The sequence below is a fragment of the Syngnathoides biaculeatus genome, chromosome 5 (genome assembly GCF_019802595.1).
Source record: "Syngnathoides biaculeatus isolate LvHL_M chromosome 5, ASM1980259v1, whole genome shotgun sequence".
NCBI classification, from domain to species: Eukaryota; Metazoa; Chordata; class Actinopteri; order Syngnathiformes; family Syngnathidae; genus Syngnathoides; species Syngnathoides biaculeatus.
Window position 1 is genome coordinate 4,631,847 of NC_084644.1, and position 15,186 is coordinate 4,647,032.

General features: G+C 42.2%; 2 protein-coding genes across 5 annotated transcripts in view; one reads left to right on the top strand and one right to left on the bottom strand.

Annotated features, from left to right (window-relative positions):
- The window catches only part of st14 (ST14 transmembrane serine protease matriptase), an 80,342-nt gene extending 66,850 nt beyond the window's left edge, over positions 1-13,492 (bottom strand). For all 4 annotated transcript variants that reach the window (XM_061819440.1, XM_061819438.1, XM_061819437.1 and 1 more), the window contains exon 1: positions 13,371-13,492. The gene's annotated coding sequence lies outside the window, so the exon portion shown is untranslated. The remainder of the gene's footprint in view (positions 1-13,370) is intronic.
- zbtb32 (zinc finger and BTB domain containing 32) lies at positions 1,636-14,287 on the top strand. The gene is made up of 5 exons (XM_061818851.1): positions 1,636-1,656; positions 4,984-5,871; positions 8,711-8,802; positions 12,728-12,883; positions 13,399-14,287. Exons 2-5 carry the CDS (start codon positions 5,006-5,008, stop codon positions 13,635-13,637), a joined length of 1,353 nt encoding a protein of 450 aa, XP_061674835.1. The 5' UTR covers positions 1,636-1,656; positions 4,984-5,005; the 3' UTR covers positions 13,638-14,287.
- Positions 14,288-15,186: the final 899 nt, after the last annotated feature.

Here is a 15,186-nt window from a genome sequence, read left to right on the forward strand (position 1 = left end):
GTTAACATTTCGTTTTTCCCAAACTGAATGTAATGTTTGTAGTGTTATGAATTAAAAAAGGAAAACATGGAACAACGCACATTTAAAAGTTCTCAGAACATCTGCAGCCAAGACTTGTATTTATTTTATATTTATATATGTCTTGATTTTTTTTTTAAATAAATGATTATTATTCAGGATGGATGACGCTAAATGAATATGTGTTATTTTGAGGCTGTGCATTTCATGTGCGCATTCACTGTACGTCCAGTCTGGTTTATTTAGGAGAGTTACTGAACTGTGCAGATTCTTTGGGTCTTCAAATTATTATTATTTTTTCATCCAATACAGTACATTTTATGATTACTTTTTTAAAGAACAATACATTTGTATTTACAATCTTTTACAATGGCTAGTTTACAAAAGTTTATTTAGGTGGATATTTTGCCTAACTTTTGAGAGCAATGCACGTCAATTGTATGATTTAATTACATCGTTTTTTATTTTCATGTATTTTAATATTATATATTAACTATATATATGATATATAATATACATTATATATTTAAAAAATGTGAATCATTTTACAGTGGATTATGATATTAAATGTAAAATTTGTAAATAATTACATAACTAAATGGAGAATATTAGAAATAAAAGGCAGCATGGTGGATCAGCTGGAAGAACGTTGGCCTCACAGTTCTGAGGACCCGGGTTTAATCCCAGCCTTCACTGTGTGGCGTTTACATGTTCCCTCCCGTGTGCGTGGGTTTTCTCCGGGCTCTCCGGTTTTCTCCCAAAAACATGCAAAATTAAATTATTATTATAATCCATCCATCCATCCATCCATTTTCTTTGCCGCTTATCCTCACGAGGGTTGCGGGGAGTGCTGGAGCGTATCCCAGCTGTCAACGGGCAGGAGGCGGGCTACACTCCGAACTGGTTGCCAGCCAATCGCAGGGCACATAAAGACAAACAGCCGCACTCACAATCACACCTAGGGGCAATTTAGAGGGTCCAATTAATCTTGCATGTTTTCGGGATGTGGGAGGAAACCGGAGTGCCCGGAAAAAAAACCCCACGCAGGCACGGGGAGAAGATGCAAACTCCACACAGGCGGGGACGGGATCGAACCCGGGGACCTCAGAACTGTGAGGCCAACGCTGGGTGGTAGCATACATAAATGTAATTTACTTGTAACACTATGGTTTTTATTTTTTTCCTCCAACCGGAAGGGAAAAATATATATGAGATGAGGCCTTTTTGTTGATTTTGTTTAACCGGACAATGCGCCCGAGCAATTGAATGAGGCATAAAGCATAAAGAACACCCACATCATCATATCTGATATGAGAGCTGTAATAAAAAAAAACAAAAAAACGTTTATTACTGTGACTGTAGATAGCAGTGGTGGAGTTTCAACGACATAGCTATATAAGGTCATCAAAATATCTCATGCTATGATGGAGCAAACACGCCGGTGATTGATGAAACGCCAAAAACGGGACGGCGACAAATGTGCAAATGAGAAAGAGACGAAGAGGAGGGACTACGGGGACACAAAAGAGGAAACTGCACTCACTGAACGCAGAATCCTGATCGCAGGTCACCTCACTCCCATGATATGAGGCAGCCCGTCATCGGCCTGGGAGAACATTCACTTCACTGCCCGCCAAAGTAAGTCAAACATATTTCAATATAGCGGTCCGAATATCGCTCACGAGCTTCCGATTAACCAATTTTAGATTTTCTGCCGACAATTTCTCCTTCTGCTCCGTGTTTAGCGCGCAAATCCAAGTACATGTTGATGGCCAGTCGAGGTCACGGCATGAGGTACCGCCTGCGCCATCTTATCGGTTCTAAAACGAGAGCGCCAGACGCCATCTTTCCATCCATCTTTACGAAGACGGGGCAAATATTTGCAACAGCTCGCATATCGTGCACTGCAGTTCCGTACGTCGACAAGCCGCAAACTCAATGGTCGACTTATTTCTCGAGAAACGCCTCAAAAGTGAGCGTCGGAAACTTTCCACGCCGCCGTGGCGTCGGATCGCCCAGTCTTGCGGTGAGGCCGAATCAAACAATGGCTTTGTAGAACGCGTGCAAAAGAAAAACAAAAACAGAAGAAAAAAAAAAAAAAAGTCTTGAAATACAGTAAGTGTCATCGAGAGAGCGACGTTGGGAGAATCACAGAAGAACATACAGTTGTGGTTGTAAGTTATTTCCTGTGGCAGAATGATACAACCTACCACGTTTCTGCCCGAGAAGAGAGAGAAAATTGGGCGCTAAGGTGGATTTTTTTTTTTTTTTTTTTTTTATTTGACGCTGATCACGACATCAACAAAACAAAAAGCAGTCCGTGCCGTTGTCGCAAATAACGGCAAAAGATGATGACGTGAAACTGCTCTTCTGTAATGTGGTCGTTCGTCAATAACAGAGGATTAAAACTGTAAATAAGTACGGCGTATACACTTGTTACAACTGTTGAATACGTTGAAAAAGGACATTTTTGAAATGTTTGTAATTTTATTTTGAAAAAAAAGTATTTGTAGTCATAACTGGGGGGGGGTTAAGATTTCAGAAATTTATGGAATAAGACATAAATGTCAACTTTACTCAGTCAAACATATAAATATCAAAATCTATGTGACTGGTTATTTTGCGGTGGTCTCTTCATATTTTGTTTACTGGAGCTGGCTACATTTTATTTAGTACCATCCGAGCCGCTTATCCTTACAAGGGTCGCGGGATATATTTATACACACACGGTGTTGTTATCATGTACCCACGCAAATTGTAAATGTCGCAAACGTGCTGAAAACGTGGACAGTTACGGCGCAGAAATGAAGTGAAATGAAAGAATCAAATCACGAGATAAACCGCACAAACGCTCGTTTTTTGTTTTGTTTTTTATTAAATTGCCGCAGATGTTCTCAAGAAATGCCAGCAAATGTCATTTTGTTCCACATTTACTTTCCATGTGTTGGGGGGGGGGGGGGTGCTCACAACCAACACGACCCATAAAAGTTCATTCGGCTCACAGACATTCACGCAACACATTACATCATATTATATTACCTTTTCAGATGCATTTAATTATCATCATTCAAAGCCAGTTCAAATCTGAATTTGATGTCTGCGCTCTCTAAATGTCGATGACAACGTTAGTTGTGCGTAGCGGGTTGAGTACTCACGGGTACTTTATGACTTTGTAGCGTGTAGGTGAGCGCAGGCTGTGAAATTTCTCATAAGAGGCGAGCCCGGTAGCCCACACTCAGACATCACGTATGAATGCCAGTGAAAAAAAAAAAAAAAAAAAAGGCCATATGTCAAGCCTGCTGTAATAACATGTTTATAACACATAAATATGAAGGGAAAAAAAAAAGAGAGCGAGAGCGTACATTTGAATTTCATTTGTACGGAAATGGATAATTTACCGCAAACAAAAAGGTCGTTGGTGCACAAAATATGTCGTTTCCAAAATGGAGAGGCGCCCTCACCGTCAACGAATTGCACACGTTTGGAAGCTTCACGATATTAATATACGGCATGAATAAAAATCTAAGGTGGAAAATTCACCGCTGTCAAATGTTTTTTTTCATTACATACTACAACTACTTCAATTCAATAATTACTCAGAAACGTGTATGACTTTTGTTTTGAATGTATATGTTTATACCGACACAATTGTAATTTTCTCATTTCTTCATCATGGTAAAATTATCACTTTTTTTTACTTTATCGTGACATTCTGTTTTTCTTTTATTGTAAAACTACAACTTTGTTTTCACTTCATTCTCATGATTTACTTTTTTTTCTACTTTGAAATCAATTATGTTATTCTGATATTATTATTTTTTCCTCTTTTGAATTGCGGCCCCAATACTGCTTCATTGAGGAGTTGTTGGCTGATAAGCAATTGTTTTTAATAATTAAAAGAAAAATGTTAAATCGTTTGGCTTGCAGGATTAAAATATCCATCCATCCATTCAAGCCGCCTATCCTCACAAGGGTTGCAGGAGTGGCAGAGCCTACCCCAGCCGACTTTGGGCAAAAGGCAGACTACACCCTGAACTGGTCGCCAGCTGGTGTTGAAATAAAAAAAAAATATATATATATTGATAAATGCATGTCAAACAGTAACAGAAAGCTTTGTAGTTTACCTAATGTGTAGCATAAACCTTTTTTTTTTGCTATTGAAAAATGTCTGCCCTTATGGACAATATAAGATTTTTATTATTTTTATTTATTGTTTGTATTAAAATGTTTTTATCAATATTTTCAAAATGTTGGATTTTTAACGACCCACTTTTGACTCAATTTCTTCTTTTTTGTGTGTGTGCGAAATACTAAATGCAGCCTGGTAGGTATTAAATCAAGAAAATGAAGCTCAATGAAAAAACTCCTTCACAACCCCCCCCCCAAAAAAAAAAAAAAAACTGAATAAAAAAAGCTTTTCTACTCACCCCCAAAAACCCGCACATACATCAAAAAAGTCTGACGCAAAAAATGTCCTCACACACCCAAAAAAATCATCTCTCAAACAAAAACTCTCCAAAAATTAATTATCATAAAATGGTTTCTTATCTTACGGAAACAAACAAACAAAACAAAAAAAGCCTCAGACACACACACACACAAACACCCACACACACACGAATGGAAAAACATTTTTCTGTGTGAAAACGATGTCTGAGTGAGACCGTTTTATGCAAATGTCAAAAAATAGCGTACATAAACCGAAACCGTGACAAAACTTGAATGTTGACTGGCTTCAGTATGCATTAAGTCCGTCATTGAGCTTGTGCGTGTGTGTGAGAGATTTTATTGGTTTATTCATTTTTGTATTGCATGTGAGAGTTTTTTTTGTTTTGTTTTTTTTTGAGCGAGAGTTGTTTTTGGTAAGTATGAGAGATAAAAGATATTTATATTAGTTATGAAGCGAGCAAGATGAAATGTCCAATCTCAACACATTTTTTTTTTTTTTTTCCCCACGTTGCTCAGAACATTACAAGCAACGTCCGCGATGATCCGACTCGACAACAGTCAGTACTTCCACTTCCTGCACCGAGCCAACGCGTTACGCCGCTCGGGCTCACTGTGCGATGCCCTCATCTCGGTCAAGAACCAGACCTTTAAGGCTCATCGGCTGGTTCTGGCCTGCGCCAGCAGGAGACTCGAGAAGAAACTCGGCCAGGCGGCGACAGAGCGAGAGGTCCACTGCACGCTGGAGGATCTCTCAGCCAGAACCTTCCAGCAGGTCCTGGACTTCGCCTACACGCAGAGTCTGGAGGTGTCCGAGGACGACCTGCGGCAGCTGCTGGAAGCCGCTCGGTTTTTGGAGATGGAAGCGTTGGAGGAGCAGTGCCGGCTCCACTTGGACGCACTCCTCCTCGGGTCGGGAGATGAAGCGGGTGAAAGGCCCGATGAGGAGGCGGCGTTCGAAAAAAAGCAACACCGAGGGGAGAAACTGCGAGAGACTCCCGGGGTCGAAAACACCGCAGAGAGGATCAGCGCAGAAGAGCCGAGAAAAAAGTCCAGACTGTCGACTTTCGGCCGGAAGAGCGTCATCACCAGCTCCGCCTCCAACTCGTCCTCCTCTCCTTGGACCGTCGCAAACCACATGTGGAACTCTGTCAGCACCCTGAGACAGATCGCCCAGAACTACTCCTCCTTGTTCGCTCACTCCCAGCCGGCACCGGCGGCCTTCCCCCTGCAAGGGCCCCTTTTCCACGCCGCTGCTCAGCAGTCACCGCTGGCAAGTTTGCATCCGCACTACGCGCAACATCTTTACGCCGGCAACGGGGGGACGGGGGCCGACGTCGCCGGGGGCCGGACGCAGGGGGCGAAGAAAAAGGCCGGACAGAAGCCGGACAAGACCGGTGAGATCAGGTAAGTCGGTCCATACGCGCCGACTGCGCAAAATTAATATACAGCATGTATGTAGAACAGGGGTGCGTCGATAATAATATCGTTATTATTATTATTATAATAATAATAATAATAATCCAATGCAAACTGAAAGTAAGTGTGGCATTTTGGAATGTGATTCAATGAGTGAGGCATGACTGCTTGTTACATCCAATGGCACAATTCACATACGTACTGTAAAAAAATGAAAAGAAGAAGCCACTGGTTTCTTTTAGGCAGCACACGGAACTTTCTCTAACAACAGCCGCTACTCCGTCACACTCTCTTTCCTAGTTTTACCTTACACACCCCCCCCCCCACTCTTAAAGACGTACACTCATAATTACTAATGTTACAGGACTTACGCAGCCCATCAATGGGTTTTGCAATGACAGCCTCCACCGCAGCTGCTTCAGTTAGCAACACAGTCTGGGCAACGTAGAGCAAACACGAGCTAGACACGCTGCTTATATTTACTTTTGAGATTAATGAAGAAAGTTAAAAAAAAAAGAAATGCTGTTGTTTTAAGATGCAATGACTGTCGGAGTATGTGAATAATCGAAGAAAAAGGGGTTAAACTGGACGAGATTTTCATATTTTCTGAGTGGGAAAGGTCTGGTCTGAAGCCAAAGTAGAAAGTGCAGGATGAGATGGTGGGTCATTTTAAAATTCCAGCCTGATCCAGGATGAAAGCACCGACAATACAGTGCACAAAAAGCTAATTCTGTATTTTAAATATAGAAGGAAGCACAACATCAACCTTAAAACGGTTTGTCCGTCCCCCCCCCACCCTCTGTCGTCGGTAGCTCGCGAGAGGCTGGCTGCTTGAAAAGTAGATCTTGGGGTAAAAAAGTCTGAGCAGCCCTGATGTAGAACATAATTCCTAAACCATGTCACGATCAAATATTTTTCAACAGCAGTCCCTTACATCCCCATTCCCTCCATTGTCCTTTTGTCTAAAACGTTATTAATCAATCAGTCAATTTCTTCCTCAGGTTGTGCCGTTTTTGTTTTTTGTTTTTTTTTGCATCATTTCCCCTAATTTGCCTGCTTTTTCCCTCCAGAGCTTTACAGTACCTGACTCATCGACATGTGCCGTCCATTACAGAGAAAAGGAACCAGCGTCCCAAAAAACTAAAATAAAATCCCAACTACAAATAAAAATAATCATCAGGCTTTTTTTTTTTTTTTGCTTTCATGCCTGGTAACAGTTTTAACACTCTCAAAGAATTGTTATTGTATCATTGTGTGTATTAATTTTTCCACAGTGTAATACCAGGGTGAGTGTGTGTCTAGGGGAGTCCCCTCCATTTCTCCCCACCTTTGCACAAATCAAGATTTTCCACCCACCTAAACCTTGTTTGCAAAAAAAAAAAAAAAAAAAAAGCGCTTGTTTTTTTATTCTTTTTTTTTTACACTCAGTGAAACTGTTTTTGAACTTTGTGGAAAAATGAAGTATTACTTTGTTTCGCTGAACGATCGTCTTCCTCCCACTTCAACGCAACGCGACACTTAAAATCCCCTTCAGAGGCGAGCAACTTCGCGGTATTTCATCCTGCGGGTTGAAAGGAAGTCATACGCTCACAGGCCACTATAGCTAGTACTTATATATATATATATATATATATATATATATATATATTATTAACTCTGACAGTGCAGACAGATGAAACTATTTTGTAACATTTCAATGCGGTACTACTGATGTATTTATTTAACGCTTGGGTTTTACTCACTCAAAATGATTTCAAAACATTTTTCAGGTACTTCGGCTTCCTCCCACGTTCTTAAAAAAAAAAAAAAAGGCGTTAAAGACGCTAAAGTGTCCACAAATTGTGAATCTTTGTTTGCCAACCGCGTACAGTATGCGCCCTGCAATTGGGCCGCCCGATGAATTCATAAATAATAAATAAATAAAATGAAAAATAATTAATTAATTCGATGTACGTAATAAAAGGGGCACAAAAATATTATTTATTGCTTCATTTCCATAGTTTTTTTTTTTTTTAAAGACGCTAAAGTGTCCACAAAGTGCGAATCCTTGTTTGCCGACCGCGTACGGTATGGGCCCTGCAATTGGGTCGCCCGATGAATTCATAAATAATAAATAAATAAAATGAAAAATAATTAATTAATTAGATGTACATAATAAAAGGGGCACAAAAATATTATTTATTGCTTCATTTCCATAGGTTGTTTTTTCTCTTTAATACAATGCACAGGCTTTGCTTGTTCCGTTCATAACTCAAATATCGACACCAGATGAGAATAAAACCGTCGCACGTACAAAACAAAATAGCGGCTGGTTAATTTTGTAATTGTTGTTTTTATATAATTTATATTTACAAAGTCGAATAAGGAATTGGGAGTAAAAATGGCAATCGTCGGTCGGCCGTATTAAAATGCTCAAAAATGTTTTTGTACTCATAACAATTGAATTACTACTATAAAAATGATGTTTTTGAGTCATGTAAATTTGAGGAAATGAGTTTTAACTTATTTTTATTAAGATGTACTATTTTACAAGTGTGGCACAAGACTAATGGTGCACATTTTTATATTTCATTATGAATAGGATTTGTACTTTTTTTTTAAAGGAAATAAGTAGTGGTAGTACTGCTTCAGATTATATTTTCATTGTAAACGGGTGTTACATTTCTTTCAAAATTTCTTTTCAGAGATTTACTCTCGCTTAGTGACATATGCAGTCTTTTTTTAAACATGAACATGTTTTCATTATCCGACAGCGTGGGGTTAAAAAAAACAAAAGTGACAGTTGTTAGTTTTCATTTGTAAACAAACGGCGTCATTCCCTCCGCAGTTTCCCCGCCGCCGCCGACGAGGAGGCGCCGAACGACGGCCAGCACTGCGGCGGCTCGTGTCGGTGCCGCGATCCGGCCTCCTCGCCCCGAGGTAACCCGACGCCGTAACGCGCAGAAAACGAGTGCAAAAGAGGGCCAAGCGTGTGGCGCCGTGCAAAAAAAAAAAAAAAAAAAATTAATAACACTTGTCGTGACCTCCGAAGTCGAGCGACGCAGTGGAAAGTCATGAGAGTTGCGGTTCAGCGAGCATGGTGCAGCGTGTGGTTTACTAGATACAGCCAAGCTGCAGTACAGTATGTCCTGTACACAAGTGTGGTGTGTGTGTGCGTGCACAGAAACAACATCACACAAGCTGTACAGGCAATATGTATTTCTAAAACTGTTTGCTGGATTGTATGAAACTACGGTGAAGAAAGTAAGTATTTGAACACCCTGCTAGATTGCAAGTTCTCCCGCTTAGAAATCATGGAGGGGTCTGAAAATTTTCATCGTAGGTGCATGTCCGCGGTGAAAAATCCAGAAATCACAATGTATGATTTTTTTTTTAACAATTTATGTGTGATACAGCTGCAAAGAAGTATTTGAACAACCCATTCGTGGGCAGCGTCCCATTTTTGGGACATCATGATTTTCACGCATTATATCCTTCACCATATCAGAATGTCAAAGTGTTTTAATCTGAAGACATAATCTGGTATCGGAGATCATAACTCATCGGTCAAAGTTAGCACGGAGTTATTTCCCTTTCCTTCCTGACCCAATATGGCTGCCTCAAGTACACATGGAGCGTTTTCCAAGAGAAGAAAGGGAGAAAAGTCAGTATGCAACCAAGTTTGTCTTCAAAATGCTAATCCATCGGCATTATTAATGCGTAAGTGTCGTTCTAGAATAAGAATTCATGAATAAACATATCTCCAGTATGTACCACTTCACAGAACTGATAACATACCGGTCCCAGTTTTGGGACGCTGCCCGCAACAGGGTACATCTTTTTTGACCTTTGTTTTATAAGTTAAACAAAAAAGAAGTGTCATTTCCTTGATTGTGGCCTGTGAGGATACTTTTATCTCAACAAGGCAAAAAAAATCTGCCACCCTGCCAATGAATGGGTTAATATTTGGAACAGTAGCCTTTGTTTGCAATTACAGAGGTCAAAGGTTTCCTGTAGGTGTTCACCAGGTTTGCGCACACTGCAGGAGGGATTTTGGCCGACTCCTCCACACAGATCTTCTCTAGATCAGGCAGGTTTCTGGGCTGTCGCTGAGAAACACGGAGTTTCAGCTCCCTCCAAAGATTTTCTATTGGGTTTAGGCCACGCCGGAACCTTGATATGCTTCTTACAGAGCCGTTCCTTGGTTTTCCTGGCTGTGTGCTTTGGGTCATTGTCATGTTGAAAGACCCAACCACGGCCCATCTTCAGTGTTCTGACTCAGGGAAAGAGGTTGTTCCCCACAATCTCCCAACACATGGCCGCGGTCATCCTCTCCTTAATACAGTGCAGTCGTCCTGTCCCATGTGCAGAAAAACACCCCCAAAGCATGATGCTACTACCCACATGGTTCACAGTAGGGACGGTGTTCTCGGGAGGGAACTCATCGAATGAATATCTTCCTCCAAATACGGTTAGTGGAATTAAGACCAAAAAGTTCCATTTTGCTCTCATCTGACCACAAAGCTTTCCCCCATGACTCCTCTGAGTCATCCAAATGATCACTGGCAAACCTAAGACGGGCCTTGATGTGCTGGTTTAAGCAGGGGAACCTTCCGTGCCATGCATGATTTCAAACGATTTCAAACAAACAATGACGTCACCTTGGAAACGGTGGTCCCAGCTCTTTTCAGGTCATTGACCAAGTCCTGTCGTGTAGTCCTGGGCTGATTCCTCACCTCATTCCTAAGGATCATTGAGACCCCACCAGGTGATATCTCCGACTGGGATTGACCGTCATGTTTAGCTTCTTCCATTTTCTCATGATTGCTCCAACGGTGGACCTTTTTTCACCAAGCTGCTTGGCAATTTCTCCGTAACCCTTTCCAGCCGTGTGGAGTCGTACAATTTTGTCTCTGGTGTCTTTGGACAGCTCTTTGGTCTTGGCCATGTTTTTGAGTTTGAGTCTTACTGATTGTGTGGGGTGCACAGGTGTCTTCATGCAGCTAACGACATGACACAGGCGCAACGGATTCAGGATAATACCTGGAGTGGACGTGGACCTTTAAAGGCCGACTAACAGGTCTTTGAGGGTCAGAATTCTAGCTTGTAGACAGGTGTTCAAATACTTATTTGCAGCTGTATCACGCAAATAAATCGTTTTTCGATGATGTCTCTCACAGCGGACGTCCACCTACGATGAAAATTTCAGACCCCTCCCTGATTTCTAAGTGGGAGAACGTGCAATATAGCAGGGTGTTCAAATACTTAGTTTCTTCACTGTATATTTGTAGCGCTTTTTTCCTTTTTTTATCTTACATCTATGCTGAATGGCACATCGTGCTCTTAGCTCACAAGAGATAAGTTTGAAAGTGAAAAACACAAACATCTATACAGTACAAGGACAGATAAGACTAATGCAGTGCGATATCAAAATTACCCATCAGTGAACTCTATCTTGACGACTGAGCGTCCTCATTTTGTGAGAAAGTCAATGGAAAACGGAGTGCACTTTATCAAAAACATCACAGTGCTTTGCGAAGGCAAATTCACGCACACGTTCATACAGCAGATGGGCGCCAAGGCCCATTTTTTTAATACCGCCTCTCCCCATTAAGGTCGCACACTGTAATATTATTTGTTGAATTGAAGAAAAAATGATTTTGAGAGTTGAGTGGTCATGTGAAGGATGTCAAATTCATTTTCAGCGCGGGCCATGTTGTAGTTACAGTTTCCCTCAGAAGGTCGTTATGACTGTGAAACTACATAAATGTTTAAACGCCTCATCAAGTTATTGCAGCTATGCAACAACTTGATGGGGAACCAGTTTTAAAATCAGAAGTCAAAAATTATAGTTTGTTCATCTAATGTTCAAACAGCTGGGTGTGTTTTTGGCAAAACATGCTTAGAAGAGCTCAACGTTATGTGTCACACAATAAATAATAAAATGGGAGACATGGGAAGGCGGCACTGTGGCGCAGCTGTAAACCGTTGAGCTCAACAGTTCTGGGGATCGCGGTTCAAATCCCGACCCTGCCTGTGTGAAGTTTGCATGTTCTACCCTTTCTCTGCGTGGGTTTTCTCCCACATCCCAAAAACATGCAACATTAATTGGACACTGTGACTGTTGTCTGTCTCTACGTGCCCTGCGATTGGTTGGAAACCAGTTCAGGGTGTACCCCGCCTCCAGCCCGATGACAGCTGGGATGGGCTCCAGCACTCCCACAACTCTTAAGAGGATAAGTGGCTCAGAATATGGATGCAAACAGTGGAACAGATTTTAGCAAGAATCATGGAAGTTGTTACCCATGAGCTGCTTTTGCAGGCCACATAAAAAAGATGTGGTGGGCCAGATTTGGCCCTCGGGCCTAGCATTTGATACATGTGCTGATTGGATTGTCTTCTGGAGGTAAAAAGACGTCTATGCAAGCAAACATTCATGATTGCTATTATCAAGATTGTTGTTTTGTTGATGTCCACCCATCCATCCATCCATCCATCCATCCATTTTCTTTACCGCTAATCCTCACAGGGGTCGCGGGGAGTGCTGGAGCTGTCATCGGGCAAGAGGCAGGGTACACCTTAAACTGGTTGCCAGGCAATCGCAGGGCACATAGAGACAAACAGCCGCACTCACAATCATACCTAGGGGCAATTTAGAGTGTCCATTTAATGTTGCATGTTTTTGGGATGTGGGAGGAAACCGGAGTGCCCGGAGGAAATCCATGCAGGCACGGGGAGAACATGCAAACTCCACATTGGATTGAACCCAGGACCTCAGAATTGTGAGGCCAACGCTTTAGCAGCTCACCCACGGTGACGCCCCTGAATGGAACTACTCTATTTTAAAATGAAATCATGTTTACAGGTGAGGCCTGCGCATGCTGTCGGCTCTTCGTGACAGACTGCGAATCTCAGTCCAATCGACAAGATTTGAGAGGCGAAAAACCGTATCAGTGCCAAGACTGCCCCAAGAGGTTTAGCCTCAAACACCAACTGGACACGCACCACCGAACTCACACAGGTAAGATCGTGTCACTGAATAATACTAATTAACATGAAAAGGGTTAAATGCCAACAGAATATTGGGCAAAACTCTGGTACATAAACAGTACCGTATTTTGTCCGCACTATAAGGCGCACCTAAAGGGTTTTAATTTTCTCAAAAGCCGACAGTGCGCCTTATAATCCGGTGCGTCTTATATATGGGTCAATATTGAGCCTTTGGTGCAGCTCCATCTAATGGATGCATAACGTAACCCCAGCCTCTACTGTAGCGTCTATTCTATCCGCCTTTTAATGCGGTGCGCCTTATATGCGAAACATTTTTTTAAAATACGGCATTCATTGAAGGTCCGCCTTATAATGTGGTGCGCTTTATAATGCGGAAAATTCGGTACTTTATATACAGTACGTAAAGGAATTTGGTGGTGATCCAGTTCAGGCCAGCCATGACTGTTGACCCGTGACGTGAGTTGAAGTGAATCGCTCGAATGTAAAAGTGAACACACCTCTTTCTGCGCTCCCATCGATCCGAAGGTGAGAAGCCCTTCGAGTGCCGACTGTGTGGCCAGCGCTCCCGAGACTTCTCGGCCATAATCAAGCACCTGCGGACTCACGGCGGGGCGTCTCCTTACCGCTGCACGCTGTGCTTGGAGTTCTGCAGCAGCCTGGTGGCCATGCAGAGGCACATCAAGAGCCACCCGGTGCACGACTTCCCCCCTGACTGGACCATCGGCAGAACCTACCTGTACACGTCCCACGTCACTCAGCACTGACACGATCCACGCAACCATGCGCTTGCCGTCTTCTTGCGACACGTGCCGCTTTGGAGGAATTGACCCACGTCGGCCTGTTTCAAAAATCCCGTGTGATCCTTGAACACAAAAGTTAGCCTACTTTTGGATTATCCAACATTTTTAATATAAGACAAAATGATTGGCACATTTGAGAAAACTACACTTGTAAGTAACTGGTGTTGCATATTAATATCAAGATCATGGGTTGAAATACAAATTGTGATACAAAAGAGAAATGAGATACACAGCCGAGAACTTACGAAAAAAGTAAGTTGTATTCAGCAGATAATATCAGAAAACACACTTAAAGGGGACAACACGACCGCTGGGTGTAACAGGCTACGGGACGACAGGCTTGCAAAACGAGGCAACGGAGCCCTAAAACCTGCCCCCTACAAAAAGCCCCGAATACCTTGCATCCATTTCAAACATGCGATCACCACGAAGTGAGATCATCTCTGACAGCAAACCAAATAAAGTTACAGCGTATAACTTTGGGTGTCATTGTCTCCCATTACCCCAAGATGGGTACGGTGTGACAGTCTGAGCGCTCCCCGGTGCTGAAAGGTTTTCTTGTGATTAATGCGCATGCGTGTATGTTTTGTAAACTTCCGGCCGTTGTGAAACATCCCCAACCGTGCTTCAACATGTGCCATTCGACAACTTATCGCATATCTTGTCGTATATCTTTTTTTAATCAACTTTTGTTTTAAGGTTAGCTTAGGGTTAGGTTATAATGTATGTTAGCTCCCTCTATGTAGAAGAAGGGGAACTATGAGACCGGGACATTTCCCAGTAAGCCTCTGCTACGTACCCAGAGTTCCCCTGCAAGCGCATTCATCACAAGCAGACTTTTCAGCACGGGGGAGCGCTCAGACCGTCACGGCTCACTACTGAGAAAAGGGTGGGATGGTCCCACTTATCGCAACTAGGCCTACATTCAGCATGGTCTGGAGTTTTATCGGTTCCGATTCAGAAACTCAGACTTAGAGAAACTGTTTTGCAAGACACGATGCAAACATTCAGTGCAAGACAAAACTCTCAGCGAGAAATCAAACTATCGATATAACTTTGAAAAGTGTCTTACCTTCAAGGAATCTCTTCTGACCTGAACCTCCTCCCCCAGTGCCGAGGACTGGACAACCCTTTCCGTACAGATTCAAAGAAGACACCTAGAGCAAGGAGAGGCATGATTACGTTTAACGCCAATGTTAAATGAATTATTGTTAAATTTTTTTCACATGAAGCTCAGTAAATTTAAATCAGAGCCGACCAAAGTAAACCATACAAGAAAAAAGTAAATAAACAGACCAACCTGCAGCCCGTGTTCCCACATCTTGGTTCTTCAATCACTTGATGATTCCTTCTCAACGATTCTATGATTCTATATCGATGATTAAAACCCAATTCAAACAGTTCTGATCTAAAACTCCATCACTTTGCTTTCCCGCTTCGAAGAGCGGCGGCGCAACATCATCGGCGACACTATACAAACACGACGTACCGCTGATAAAGACAGAAGTGCGAC

Bases quoted from the DNA above. Each gene is read 5' to 3' on its own strand.
- zbtb32 (XM_061818851.1), top strand. From the start codon at position 5,006: ATGATCCGACTCGACAACAGTCAGTACTTCCACTTCCTGCACCGAGCC. The intron at 8,803-12,727 runs GTAACCCGACGC...TCATGTTTACAG, and splicing joins TCCGGCCTCCTCGCCCCGAG to GTGAGGCCTGCGCATGCTGT. The intron at 12,884-13,398 runs GTAAGATCGTGT...ATCGATCCGAAG, and splicing joins GCACCACCGAACTCACACAG to GTGAGAAGCCCTTCGAGTGC.